The sequence below is a fragment of the Poecilia mexicana genome, unplaced genomic scaffold (assembly GCF_051168715.1).
Source record: "Poecilia mexicana isolate PSO_F unplaced genomic scaffold, ASM5116871v1 scaffold_13, whole genome shotgun sequence".
NCBI lineage: Eukaryota > Metazoa > Chordata > Actinopteri > Cyprinodontiformes > Poeciliidae > Poecilia > Poecilia mexicana.
In genome coordinates, this window is record NW_028263382.1 from 29863043 (window position 1) to 29874464 (window position 11422).

General features: G+C 37.4%; 1 protein-coding gene across 1 annotated transcript; it reads right to left on the minus strand.

The window, feature by feature from the left end:
* Positions 1–1032: 1032 nt before the first annotated feature.
* On the minus strand, positions 1033–11097 carry vps26b (VPS26, retromer complex component B). Its single transcript, XM_015006829.2, has 6 exons — positions 10348–11097; positions 7432–7588; positions 7107–7271; positions 6064–6239; positions 5844–5986; positions 1033–2187 (listed from the first exon to the last, which is right to left on the minus strand). The coding sequence occupies exons 1-6, from the start codon at positions 10568–10570 to the stop codon at positions 2050–2052; spliced, it is 1002 nt and encodes a 333-aa protein (XP_014862315.1). The 5' UTR covers positions 10571–11097; the 3' UTR covers positions 1033–2049.
* Positions 11098–11422: the final 325 nt, after the last annotated feature.

Genomic DNA, 11422 nt, shown 5'->3' on the forward strand with positions numbered 1-11422 from the left:
TATTCTATACCCTTGATGTGAGGCTTCATTTTCATTAACCACTTTGCAAAGACATTTAACCAGTTACACTAGTTGTAATACTCTGCTGTACAAGCTCAAAAGGACAAAGTAGCTGAGTTTGCCAACTAGTGCAACTTTTATCTGCTAGCTTACCAACATCTAGCAAAGGCCTGCTAGATGGACGAAGTGGCACACAATGCAATGGTATGACAGTTACCACAAGTCTAGTGAGACAGTTGGCATTCAGGGCCTTCACATTAACTATCCATCCATTCATTGTCTGTAGCTGTTTGTCCTTTAGCAAGCAAACAGCACTTTAGGCTGTTTGCTTGCTGGAGGTGTGAACTTTGTTGGAGTTTAAAATTTTATCCAATTGCTAAAGTTTTGCTGTGATGTAACGCATCTATTTGACGCTATGAAACTTACCAGAAACTACCTGCACTGTAAACAACCATCCCTCACTGCGAAGATTTAAGATAGCTGTTAATATTAATTCAATATTAGAAAGCGCAGCCATCCTGCACTGAATGGCTTCGTTTCATTTCTACCTCTGCCAAACTGAAACCATGGCAGACTACAATTCTGAAACAGCACCGAAAAATTGATGTCATTGTTCACAATTCCTCTTTCTGTTCGCTGAATGGCCCGGTGGAAATTCTACCAGGCAACTTGAGCTCAGTGGGAGAAAGCCCATACAAAGCACCGAGTGTAGATGAGAATCGAGCCGAATCGTAGGGCTAGACTTTTGTGCTACTACATAGACTCTAGCTTAGCATTAGGACTTCTGTTCCTACTAGCTGGACACCAATCCACCAGTTAGCAAGTGTTGTGTCTAAACTGGTATAGAAGTGGTATTATAAATGTAAAACTAGTGGAATGTAGTCGGAAATTAAAAGCGATGGCCATCAGTGGTATTTTTACAACCCGTAGCTAATGTTTCTGTTGTCTCAAGCTTTGAATGCTACTTTCATTTTGCATTCAGAATTGTGGCAGATTAATAAATCCACTCAATTATGGACAAACACACAAGAGTTCTCCATTTGGCATCAATTTATTGGACGCTTGGGAATGAGGAATAATCGATAAGCATTTTGCAAAAGATAGATAGTTCTACTGTAATTTTTCTCTGGTTAAAAGACTAAAATCATGTTAGAGGCAGGAAGATTTTCATTAGCTTAATACACATAGGCACAACTTTCAAGTCTCTAATGAGGAGGATACAGATGACTCCGTACAGTCGGACCCTAATACAAACACTTCTCCGAAACACCACTGGAATGCTGAGGTAAAAGCACATGGACATGACAAGGTCAATCTGTAGCTCTGTGTCCGGGTTAAATCAACCTATACAAGCTGGAACAGGTTAACAGGTTTGACTGGTCTTATTTACAGATTTAAAAAACAAAAAACAAAAACAGGAAGTGGGATAATACTTCAAAGCTCTCGCCCAAACAGGACCAAGAGGTTCCAGTTTCTGATGCATTTTGTGCAACAAAAAAAAGAAAAAGGAAAACGTGTTCAACAAGATCAAGCAGTGCAAAAGTCGATTCTCTTTTTTTTTCTCTCTTTGTGAGACCTTATAGGAATTCATTCATTCGACGTGGAATGTCAGAGATTCACTTGGAAGAAAATGGGTATTTGACAAAGAAAAAGGGAAATCAATATGTCCAAAAAGCATTAGAATGTAATGAAGAAAGCGTAAAAATGTAAAGGAATTTTACGTGATCTTACACAGCAGACACTGCGACAGGTGATTAGTTTGATTCCTGTACAGAAAATAATAAGCATGTGTGAGGAAGGAGCCTGAAGCCACCCTGAACGCCTCATGCAAACTGTTTTTTTTCTCTTCTTTTTTTTAAAAGTTCACGCACGGTATTAGTGTGCATCGTGTTGTGTTTTTTTCTTCCCTCCTTCCTCCCTTTTCACTCTTTAGATTTTTTTTTACCAGCACAGCCACGAGTAAAACAGCTGCCTCGCCAGATGTTTGCACAGTTGTCAGGTGATCATCCGTCCGGTGCAGATTTGCCGGCGAGCGGAAGATGGGCGGAGCTACCCGCTCTCCTCCTTGGCGGCCTGCTCCAGGGCGCTCTCTGAAGCGGCTGAGCCCTCGAACCTCTGGGAGGCGATGGCGGCCTGATGGGACATGCTTTTCCTCACCACGTCTCCTTTTCTCCACAGTGTGATTTCCTGTTAGGGTGGAGATAACAAAAGGTGACTCTTTTTTTTTTTTTTTTTTTTGCATCCCTGCACAGTCTGTAGTCTGTACAGACTACGTTTTTCATATAAAGCTGAATGGAAAAACCTCCCCAAAAATATCATTATTAAATTCTATTATTTTATCAGCTATAATAAATACTGAATAAACAGAAAATTTGGGTTTTCTCACATTATTAAACTGTATTTAATAATGTGTATTAAGTAAATATAGTATTTATAAAATGTAGGTATTTCATAAATATACGATGCTGAATAAAAAACATAAAAGTTTCTTACTTCTATCTACTCCTTTTCAAGCATGAAATATTATTGTGGTACAAAAACAAAAATATCTGTTTTCTGCATTTCTTGTTCATGTGTGTGATTTTATACTTCTAACGTGTTCAAAATACAAATAAATAAAAATAGTAAAAAAATAAGAGTAAAAGATGAAAAAATAAAATGTGTGAAACACTTAATCCCCCATGAACAAATTTGTTCATACAGTCTGGTTACTCTTGAATGAAGGCATTAATTAACAGCAGCTTTCAACATAAATAAGTCAGCCATGCTTATTGGAATCAGGCATTTTTATCCTCCATCAAGTTACAATTTTTCTCTGCTTTTCTGTCCTCACATTTTCGCCTTTGAAGCACAGAAGTAATTGTTGAGAAGTTGACACTAATCCGCGGTACTAAGGAGAAACTTTAGCTTGTTGGGTGTTTATATTTCAAAACAGAACCGTATAAAGAACATTTTGCATCCCACACCACCTCTGAACTGTTTCTCTTTCCCTTTCTTGTATGGCATCGCCATCTTTATTCCTGTATCAACTGGCTCAGCTTAATGATGACTAGTGGCGCCCTCTTCTGGATTTAGGGCAAACTACAACACTAAAGGGATGTTATTAGATAATTGATGGCACTCATTTGAATTTAACACAGCATTAAATCGACAATCGCAAAAGTTGCATTTTTGTCTCATTTTTCCAAATCAGCTTTGTTCATTTTGTGTAATTTCATTTAGTATTTTTGTTCCAAAATAAAGTCTACGTGAGTAAAGAGCATGTTCTGCGACAGAACCCAGGTTTTTTTTATAACTCCAGACTGAATGTAGAGAACATCCAGATCCATCTTTGTCAAGGTGTGAGCTAATGCTCTGAGATCTGATATTGTTATATCTAACACTGTAGGTTTCAGGAATAAAAAGTACTTGACAATTTATCTGGTTACAGTGCAACACAGTGGTAAACATGGACTGCCACAGTTTGATTTTTAGCTAAATTATGGCGTTTTACTTTAGTCAAAAAAAGTTCAACATCTGTTTGGTCCAATTCCCATGATATGAACCAGGGGTCTATCACCTGTGGCTCTTTGGAACTGCATTTAATTCATTAAATTTCCACAACTGGAAAGTACCTGTCATTTTTATGTAGATCTATCTATTAATAATAGGCAGAAAACTATGTGCAAATATCAACATCCCATATAAGAAAATGTTAGTCATCTCCAAGAGTTTTCTATTTTTCAAACCTAAAGATAGGAATAAAATCACTGTTTTTTTTTTTAAATAACAGGCTTCCTGTAGTAGATATTTATGAAAAAAATAATACGTCACGCCACATAATATTTGTTGCTCTAAAATGGTTTAACTTCACTGGATTGGGTTCAGAAATGCCTCTTTTGATAGTAAAGGTTGCAGACCCATGTTTTGGTCTCAGGGCTGCATAAATGAACTGCAACATTTAACACACCAGGAGATTAGTTTTCATATGGAATCTAAAAAAAGCATCAGAAGCTCAGAGATTAACAGCGATCGCTGCTCGGTCAGCAGCCAAAATGGCATCTTTCAAGAGCTGGGAAACACAACAACAACAACAAAAGAGTACTGTAATAAAAGCACATTCAAAAACTGAGATTTCATTGGGAATATTCCCACTTTACTTTCCTGGCCACATTTTCCCCTGACCCACAGAGAGACGGCTAACCTTTATTGTGATGCAGTTTCATGCATTATGCATCAGAACGCTGGCGGCCGTGATTTAAGTAAGAGCCGGAGCTTCCTCAGCAAAGACTGCACGGGAATGACCACTAAAAGCCACAGACAGAGAGAGGAAGGGAGAGAGAGAGAAAAAGAGAGCGCAGAGCTGCGACAGCAACATGCAGCAGCCGTGCCGTATCGACGTGTTGTGGTCTAACATCGTTCCTGTATGTTTTACTTTTGCACTAGTCCAGACTCGCTGCTCAAATCTAAAGTTTCACCTATAAATAATGGCACAGATTTCAAATGGAACATGAGCACAACTCTGGATGGATAAACAAATCAACACACCACAGAAGGGATTAGGGATTAGCAGACGGACGAATGGATGGATGGACGGATGGATGAATGGATGGGTTGGTCAAAAGATGAAAGAAGTGCATGGAAGAATTGATGGATTATTAGAACAGTTACACAATGGTACGAGAAAAAAAAAGGAAATAAAATCATTTTCTTTGCTCCGGCACTGCAGAAACAAAATCTTACCAAGCATTTTTGGTCTAGTTTGTGGAGCAAATATCTTATTACACTGGAAATAATAATTCCTTAATATAGATGAAAAAGTTCTAGTTCCAGCAGCAGATTCTTTCACTAATAAGACATTTATTTTTCCTTCGTCATGAGTGAAATAATCTCACGGTGAACTTTGTACTTTTTTTATACATTTTAAGGAATTATTGATTAAAAACAAAATCTCCTTTAACCCCCAAAAATGTGAATCTGGTCATTTACTAATCTAAAACTCTGAAATTAACTTACTTCTGTGAAGGTTGACATCAAAGTGAGGTTTGAGCCTGACTAGATTATCTCATGTAAACATAAAAGTGTAAAAGACAATAGAAATGCCTCTTTTTACACAGATTTCTTAAACATTTTGGCTCAAACTCATTTAAAATGAGAAGAAGAAAAACGGAATTCAAAATTTTAGTTTCCAAACCATGATTTCATGCACTAAATGTGAAAAAAAAAGACATTCTCTTATATTTTGCTACAAACTTACTTATAAGTTAGTTTGAATGTACCGAGATATTTGCACTAGAAACTAGACCAAAAAACGCTTGGTAAGATTTTGTGTCTTTGCCAGAAATTTAGCACGTTTATCCCAAACGGCGACCTCGCCCTCCTGATCCCTGCAGCAGATCCGCCTTTTAAAACAACTAATGAGCCTCCAATGTAGCACTTAAACTGTTCCATCAGGCTCTGTTGTTGTTGCACCTGCAGACCGTAACAGGGGCGTGCGAGCGCTACAGCGAACCGGCGGTTCGTATCGATCCGTTTGAATGAAAGACTCGCTTTAGTTGACGCGAGTTGAAAAGTTAATGGACTGTGGGGAGATCAATTTTAGAATTCAATCTGTGTCCGAGTGGCGGAACAAGCTGGATTGTTAAGGTCAGAGTTTCTTTATTTTAAGCTCAATGGGAAATAAATGCGTTGTTCGCATCACCAAAAGAGAACTACTGTGAGCTCAGTGTGTTGGTGATCTGGTACTTCCTTTTCTTTCTTTTTTTTTTTTTTTTTTTTTTGTCTTTAAATGTATAACTCAAGTTAAATGTTATTAATTTTTTTTAAACCGAGGCCCTTCACTTCTGTTTTTTGTTTTTCCATACCTGTTGTTTAAAGTAGCGTCTCTCCTCTTCATCGATCAATACCAGATTCAGGTAGTAACGCACGGAGAACTTCTTGTTGATGTCTCGCATGGTCGGAGTCAGATCATAACCGGCCAGAAATAATCGGATAGGAATAGATTCACCTGAAAGATGAACCGCATTTAATCACTTTTTTTTTTTTCCCTCGTTAGAGCTGTATCGCTAAATGAAAGACGCTCACCTCGGACCGGCGCTCCGTCCATGATCTCGTACTTTGCGATCGTGTCGTTTTCGTGGTAGACGCTCGGGCCGGTGCCGGTCGTCTCGCGTTTGATGATGTCGATCTCCATGTGTTTTATTTTAATCCTCACCAGGAGAAAATAGATTTTGCCCACAATCACATCCTTCAGATGGTATCTGTCACAAAACAAAAGATAGAAACCGAAAAAAGAAAAAAAGAACTTCAGTAATGAATTAAACTTATTTTAGTTTGATTTTTGGTCAAAGAGCTTTTAAGCTGATACATGAACAACCCAGTTTTTTTTTTTGTACCTATGGATCGTTTTTTTACAAACAGGGGAAAAAAGTTGTTTTTCAACCATTTATATGCTTTGTGGTAAAAGTTTAATGTTTTACGTCTACACTTTGAAATCAGAAGTATACTCTGCTCTAGCACTACAAGCCCATAAAATATTTCCAACCATTTTTGTTGTTACTGTTGTTGGGTTTGACAGTTTTCCCCTAGGTTCCTAAAACAGGAAGGTTTTAGGAACAAGCTTTAACTTCCTATCAGCAACTCACTTAAAAGCATTATATTTCATATTCAACCATCGCTTCAAAAGTCTCCAGGAAAAAGACTTTTGAAGCGAGCACATCTTTCTCTGCTGAGGATCTTCACGCAGGGTAGGGTTAGCAAGAGCTAATGCTAGCTTGCATCCTCTCTGTTTTGATATGCCTTGTTAGCTCATATTTTCTTATTCACATGAAGATTTTCAACAACATTCAGCTGTGAAAAAGTAATGCTGTTCTCCTGTTTGAGAGCCAATGCAACACCAACTTATTTTTTTCCATAATCAAGCAACGCTACAAAATGTGTGTTGTTTTTGTTGTTGTTGTTTTAAATATGCCTGTAATCAGTAAGCAATAACATCTAAAGATTCAATGGGTGGAGATCTCTTTTTAGAACAAACATCAGGTTTTCGTCGCTTGTCGCAGAAAATCAACCATAACTGTCCATGGCTAATTGTAGGCCTCGCAATAGTTTATAATCTCAACATGACTTACTTAGATTTGTTGTACTCAAACTCGATATGGAGGCAGTCTTCGATTCCAACTTCCATCTTGATAGAGGAGTTGAGTTCAGGGTAGGTGCTCAGTGTGTGGACCACAATGTCCATCTCTTTACTTATGTCATTTAATCTTCTTATCACCGTGGCACGAAGGAAGTACCTGAAAACGTAAACAGATTTTTACATCCAGTCTGTAAATGTGGCATAAAGACAACGTCGTCGGTTAAACGTTGAACTCGGTGTTGCATGCCAAGCAGGTTAAAATGTAGCCTTTACATTCTCTGCACCTGCAAGGCAGCAGAGTGAATGATCAAACGCACCTTAGCTTGACGTTCTGGCCTGTGTAGGACTCGTAGGGTTTCTCCACGTGTGTGAACTCAAAGTCGAAGGTCTGCGACTGGGTTATTTCACCGGGTCTCGCAAGATCCTTCACCAGGGAAACAAATTCATGATGGTTTCCTCTGTCGTAATACAGCTCTGGGCAAATGTGGGGAGAGAAAGGTGACGTTAAATATAAAAACATAGGGCAATCTACACAAAATTACATTAAAAATAAAAATATGTCTATGAAAGCCCGTACGTTACCCTGCACTTAAATGCTTTTTTTTTTTTTTTACAACTGCTTGTTATTTATTGATAATGTTGCATATGATTACAATTGATCATTAATTCATTTTGTCTAAAAATCTTTATTTTAAAAAAATGTAAACATTTTGGAATATGGTACGTTTTTTTTTTAACAGTAGACAAAACTTGTATTTAAATACAAGTAAGTAATATTTACTCAGCTGAAACCGAAACTACTTGGGACTTTATTTTGTACAGAATATATGAGAAATGGATCTGAAGCTAAAGTTAAGATTTATTTGGAGGGTGAAGAATTAAATAAATAATAATAATAGTAATAATAATAATAAAATGCCCAAATCTTAAATACAATTAGACCAAGCTTAAATTACATTACGTCCAAGTATTTTTGGTACATTACTATCAATTTATTGGGACAAAGAAACATTCCTGTCTCTTTCACTGAAAATATTAAAAGAATACACTTTATTTTACTACTAAATATTCATACAACTACAGCAGTGTTATCCATAGCATGAGGAGGATCACGTCAGCCCAGGTCTTTCTGTTTCCTTGCAGCCATGATCCTCTGATACTTTCAGTTTGGAAGGTGTTGAACACTTTGTTGTTGATTTCCGCCTGGAGATTTGGGACAAGCCTCCCAACTGAGATGTAGCTCACATCAACTTGTTAACACGATGAAGGACCACTCAGGTGTTTTGCACCATAATATGTAGGACAAACCCCAGAAATAATTACTATCCGCCTCCATGTACTACTTTCCAGTTTCACATTTAGGCTGCAACCTTCCTTCAGTTCAACTGGGAGCCTTAAGAATAACAGCTTTTTTTTTTTAATGCATTTGTTATATTTTATGTTTATATAGTCCATTCAAAGTTTGGCACAGGGCCCATTTGTGACACTTGACATGATTTGGTTCACCCCCCCTTACCTCAAGTCAAAAATGGGTAAAAATGTAGCCAACAAAATAAAAAGCAATTAATGACTCAAAAATGTGGAAATTGTGTGTGTGTGTGTTTTTTTTTTTTTTTAAATAAGGCAGCAGCCCAACAGGATTTTTCTGTTTTGGATCGCCAATTATATACAGATTTTATTTTAAAAATTAATTTAGTGTTGAGCAGGTAAAAAGTTACACAAAACCCCAAAACAAAACAATTTTGCATTTTTAATTTTATGAATTTTGTGGCCCACAGTAAGTTTAACTTCTTGTTTAGACACCACTTAACTAACATTTTTCCAGATTGCAACCACAAACTTCTATAAATTTTATGGAAATCGTAGTGAACAACTGTAAAATTGTTTACACGTGAAAATCTGAGTTTGATTTGCACTTTCAGATGGCACTAAACTGAATGCACTAATTGCCTTCAGAAGTTCCTAATTTGTAAATAGTGTTTATCTATGTGTAATTTGGTCTCGGTATAAATCCAGCTGTTCTGTGAAGTCATTATTTGTTTGATGAAGAACATTAGTGAACAAACTGCATCATGATGACCAAATATTTTGGCTGCAAAACAACATTTTATCTTGTAAAGAACTGTTCAATCAAATATCTAAACATGTACAGAGAGTGGGACAACTGCAAATACCTGTCAACACATGACCGCCCACCTAACCGGTCAAGCAGGGGAAGGGGAATAATAGTGACTCAGATCTGAACCTTCATAAAGATAGTTACAAAGTCAGCCTTCTACACCCTCTATCCAGGATTAATGGACTAATATCACCAAAACCAGGAAGACGGAGAACATTACTCCAGTTTTGAAGTCCTTAAACTGGCTCCATGTAAGAAGTCTTGTTTCAGTTTACCAGTAACGATGCAGTAGGCTCGGCATCCGCATCGAGACTGTGCTCTGGTTCTGATGAGATCAAAATTGAACTTTTTGGCCAATATACAAAACACTATGTGTCATGGAAAACTAACGCAGCACATCACGCTAAATATAAACTATGCAATGAAGTGGTGACAGCACTGTGTTCTGTAGATGATTTTCTTCAGTGGAGCTGGCCAGAGAGACAATAGATGGAGTTAACTACAAGGTAACCCCAAGTAAAAATATATTTAAAAAACTGGTTAGAGGCTGCCAAAGATGTGAGACTAGAGAGGAGGTTAACCTTTCAGGACAGTGATCCTAAATATACAACCAGGGCTGCAATTAAGTGGTTTAGAATAATTACTCTAAACCACTTAGCTGTGGTTTAGAGTAATTAAACCACCTAAATCCAGATTATAATCTGTCAATTTGAAACTTTAAAATTGATATACACAGATGCTGTCCAACTAATCTGTCAGAGTTTGAACAATTTTTCAAAGAATTCAACAAGATTTCACTGGGTTGATTTGGAAAGCTCACAGATGCACACAAAGCTGGTAAATCAAACAAAACCAGCTTGAGATTGTAATGTAAAGAAATATCTGGACAAAAAAAAAACCTCCCTAAAATTGACTCTGGATATGCTTTTCTAGTAAAAAAAACAACAACAGTCTATTGCAATAGACAAGCTTTCCTAAACTACAAATCTTTGCATTTCACAAATATTCTTATGAAGTACACCCAGTGCTTTATGAAGAATAATGCTTAAATTCCGGATCAAAGGAATAACTTGTGATCATTTGTTGCTTTATATGACTTATACTTCCCACCCACCTATTTGGCCGACAAATTCGATTTTGATGCCGTGATGCTCCAGCCTCTTCCCGGGGTTCTTCAGCGTCACATTCACCTTTCCACTGACTGTCTCTCCGTCGTAGAAAAGAAAGTATTTGTCTTTCTTCCCATCTTCGGTCTTGTGTTCAACCTTTTTTCTCGTTTCGGCGTCATTGAGGACTACATCGATTTCTGCACTTTGTCCAAAACTAAAGAAACTCATTATAACGACCGGGATGCTCCAACTCTTATCTCATTAAAGTAGTTGTTATCGCAGCGCAGGGACTTGTTAGCAGGCTGAACCAAGAGGACCCCGTTTTTCAACGATGTTTCGAAGCAGAAAACAAACACACATGAAGGCCTGCAGGGTGTACGAGCTCACTTCCCCTTTTGAGCTCGAATAAAGCACTTAGTCGTGAAGAAACGAATAAATATTGTACAAAAAGAAAAGTTTACTTTGGCTACAGGTCCATACCTACGACAAACTAGCAATATGACGGTAAAAGCAGAACGCACATGAATATGTGTGTTAGCAAATTAGCCGTTTCCGTTTTTTCTCTTCTACGTCGGACTCACTGCAACCATTTAACTGCCTTCAACAAACAGTCTAAGGTGGACTCGGTTATCGCGGCGTAATTTACTCTTACATGTTTGTGGTCTGACGGATAAGACAGAGGATGTTGTCAAACGAGTAAGATGTAACGTTAGCTGATGCTACTTGCGTTGCGTCGACTACTTCCGGGTAGAGGTTTTCAAAATAAAACCGGAAAGAAGCAAATGCGCTGGTAGACCTTTAAAACTCAAACACCACAAGGTGTATCTCGATTGATATTAGAAAACGCAATATTTTTAGTTTCCAATAAACTGTATCCCGTTTTTTCATTAGTTGAACATCATTAATTATCATTAATAATAGAAATGAAATAACTGTTCAGCGACTGCTAATTTATCGGCGACTTAAGTTTTCAATATCACCATTTTCCAGATATTTTAAAATAGCACTTTTTAATACGCAGTTCTATCTCGTAAAAAAACGGCTTTGACTCTGTTTTATTTGTTTAAAGATGTAGCTTAT

Bases quoted from the DNA above. Each gene is read 5' to 3' on its own strand.
- vps26b (XM_015006829.2), bottom strand. From the start codon at position 10,570: ATGAGTTTCTTTAGTTTTGGACAAAGTGCAGAAATCGATGTAGTCCTC. The intron at 7,272-7,431 runs GTGCGTTTGATC...TTACGTTTTCAG, and splicing joins GGCCAGAACGTCAAGCTAAG to GTACTTCCTTCGTGCCACGG. The intron at 5,987-6,063 runs GTGAGCGTCTTT...TTCATCTTTCAG, and splicing joins GGACGGAGCGCCGGTCCGAG to GTGAATCTATTCCTATCCGA.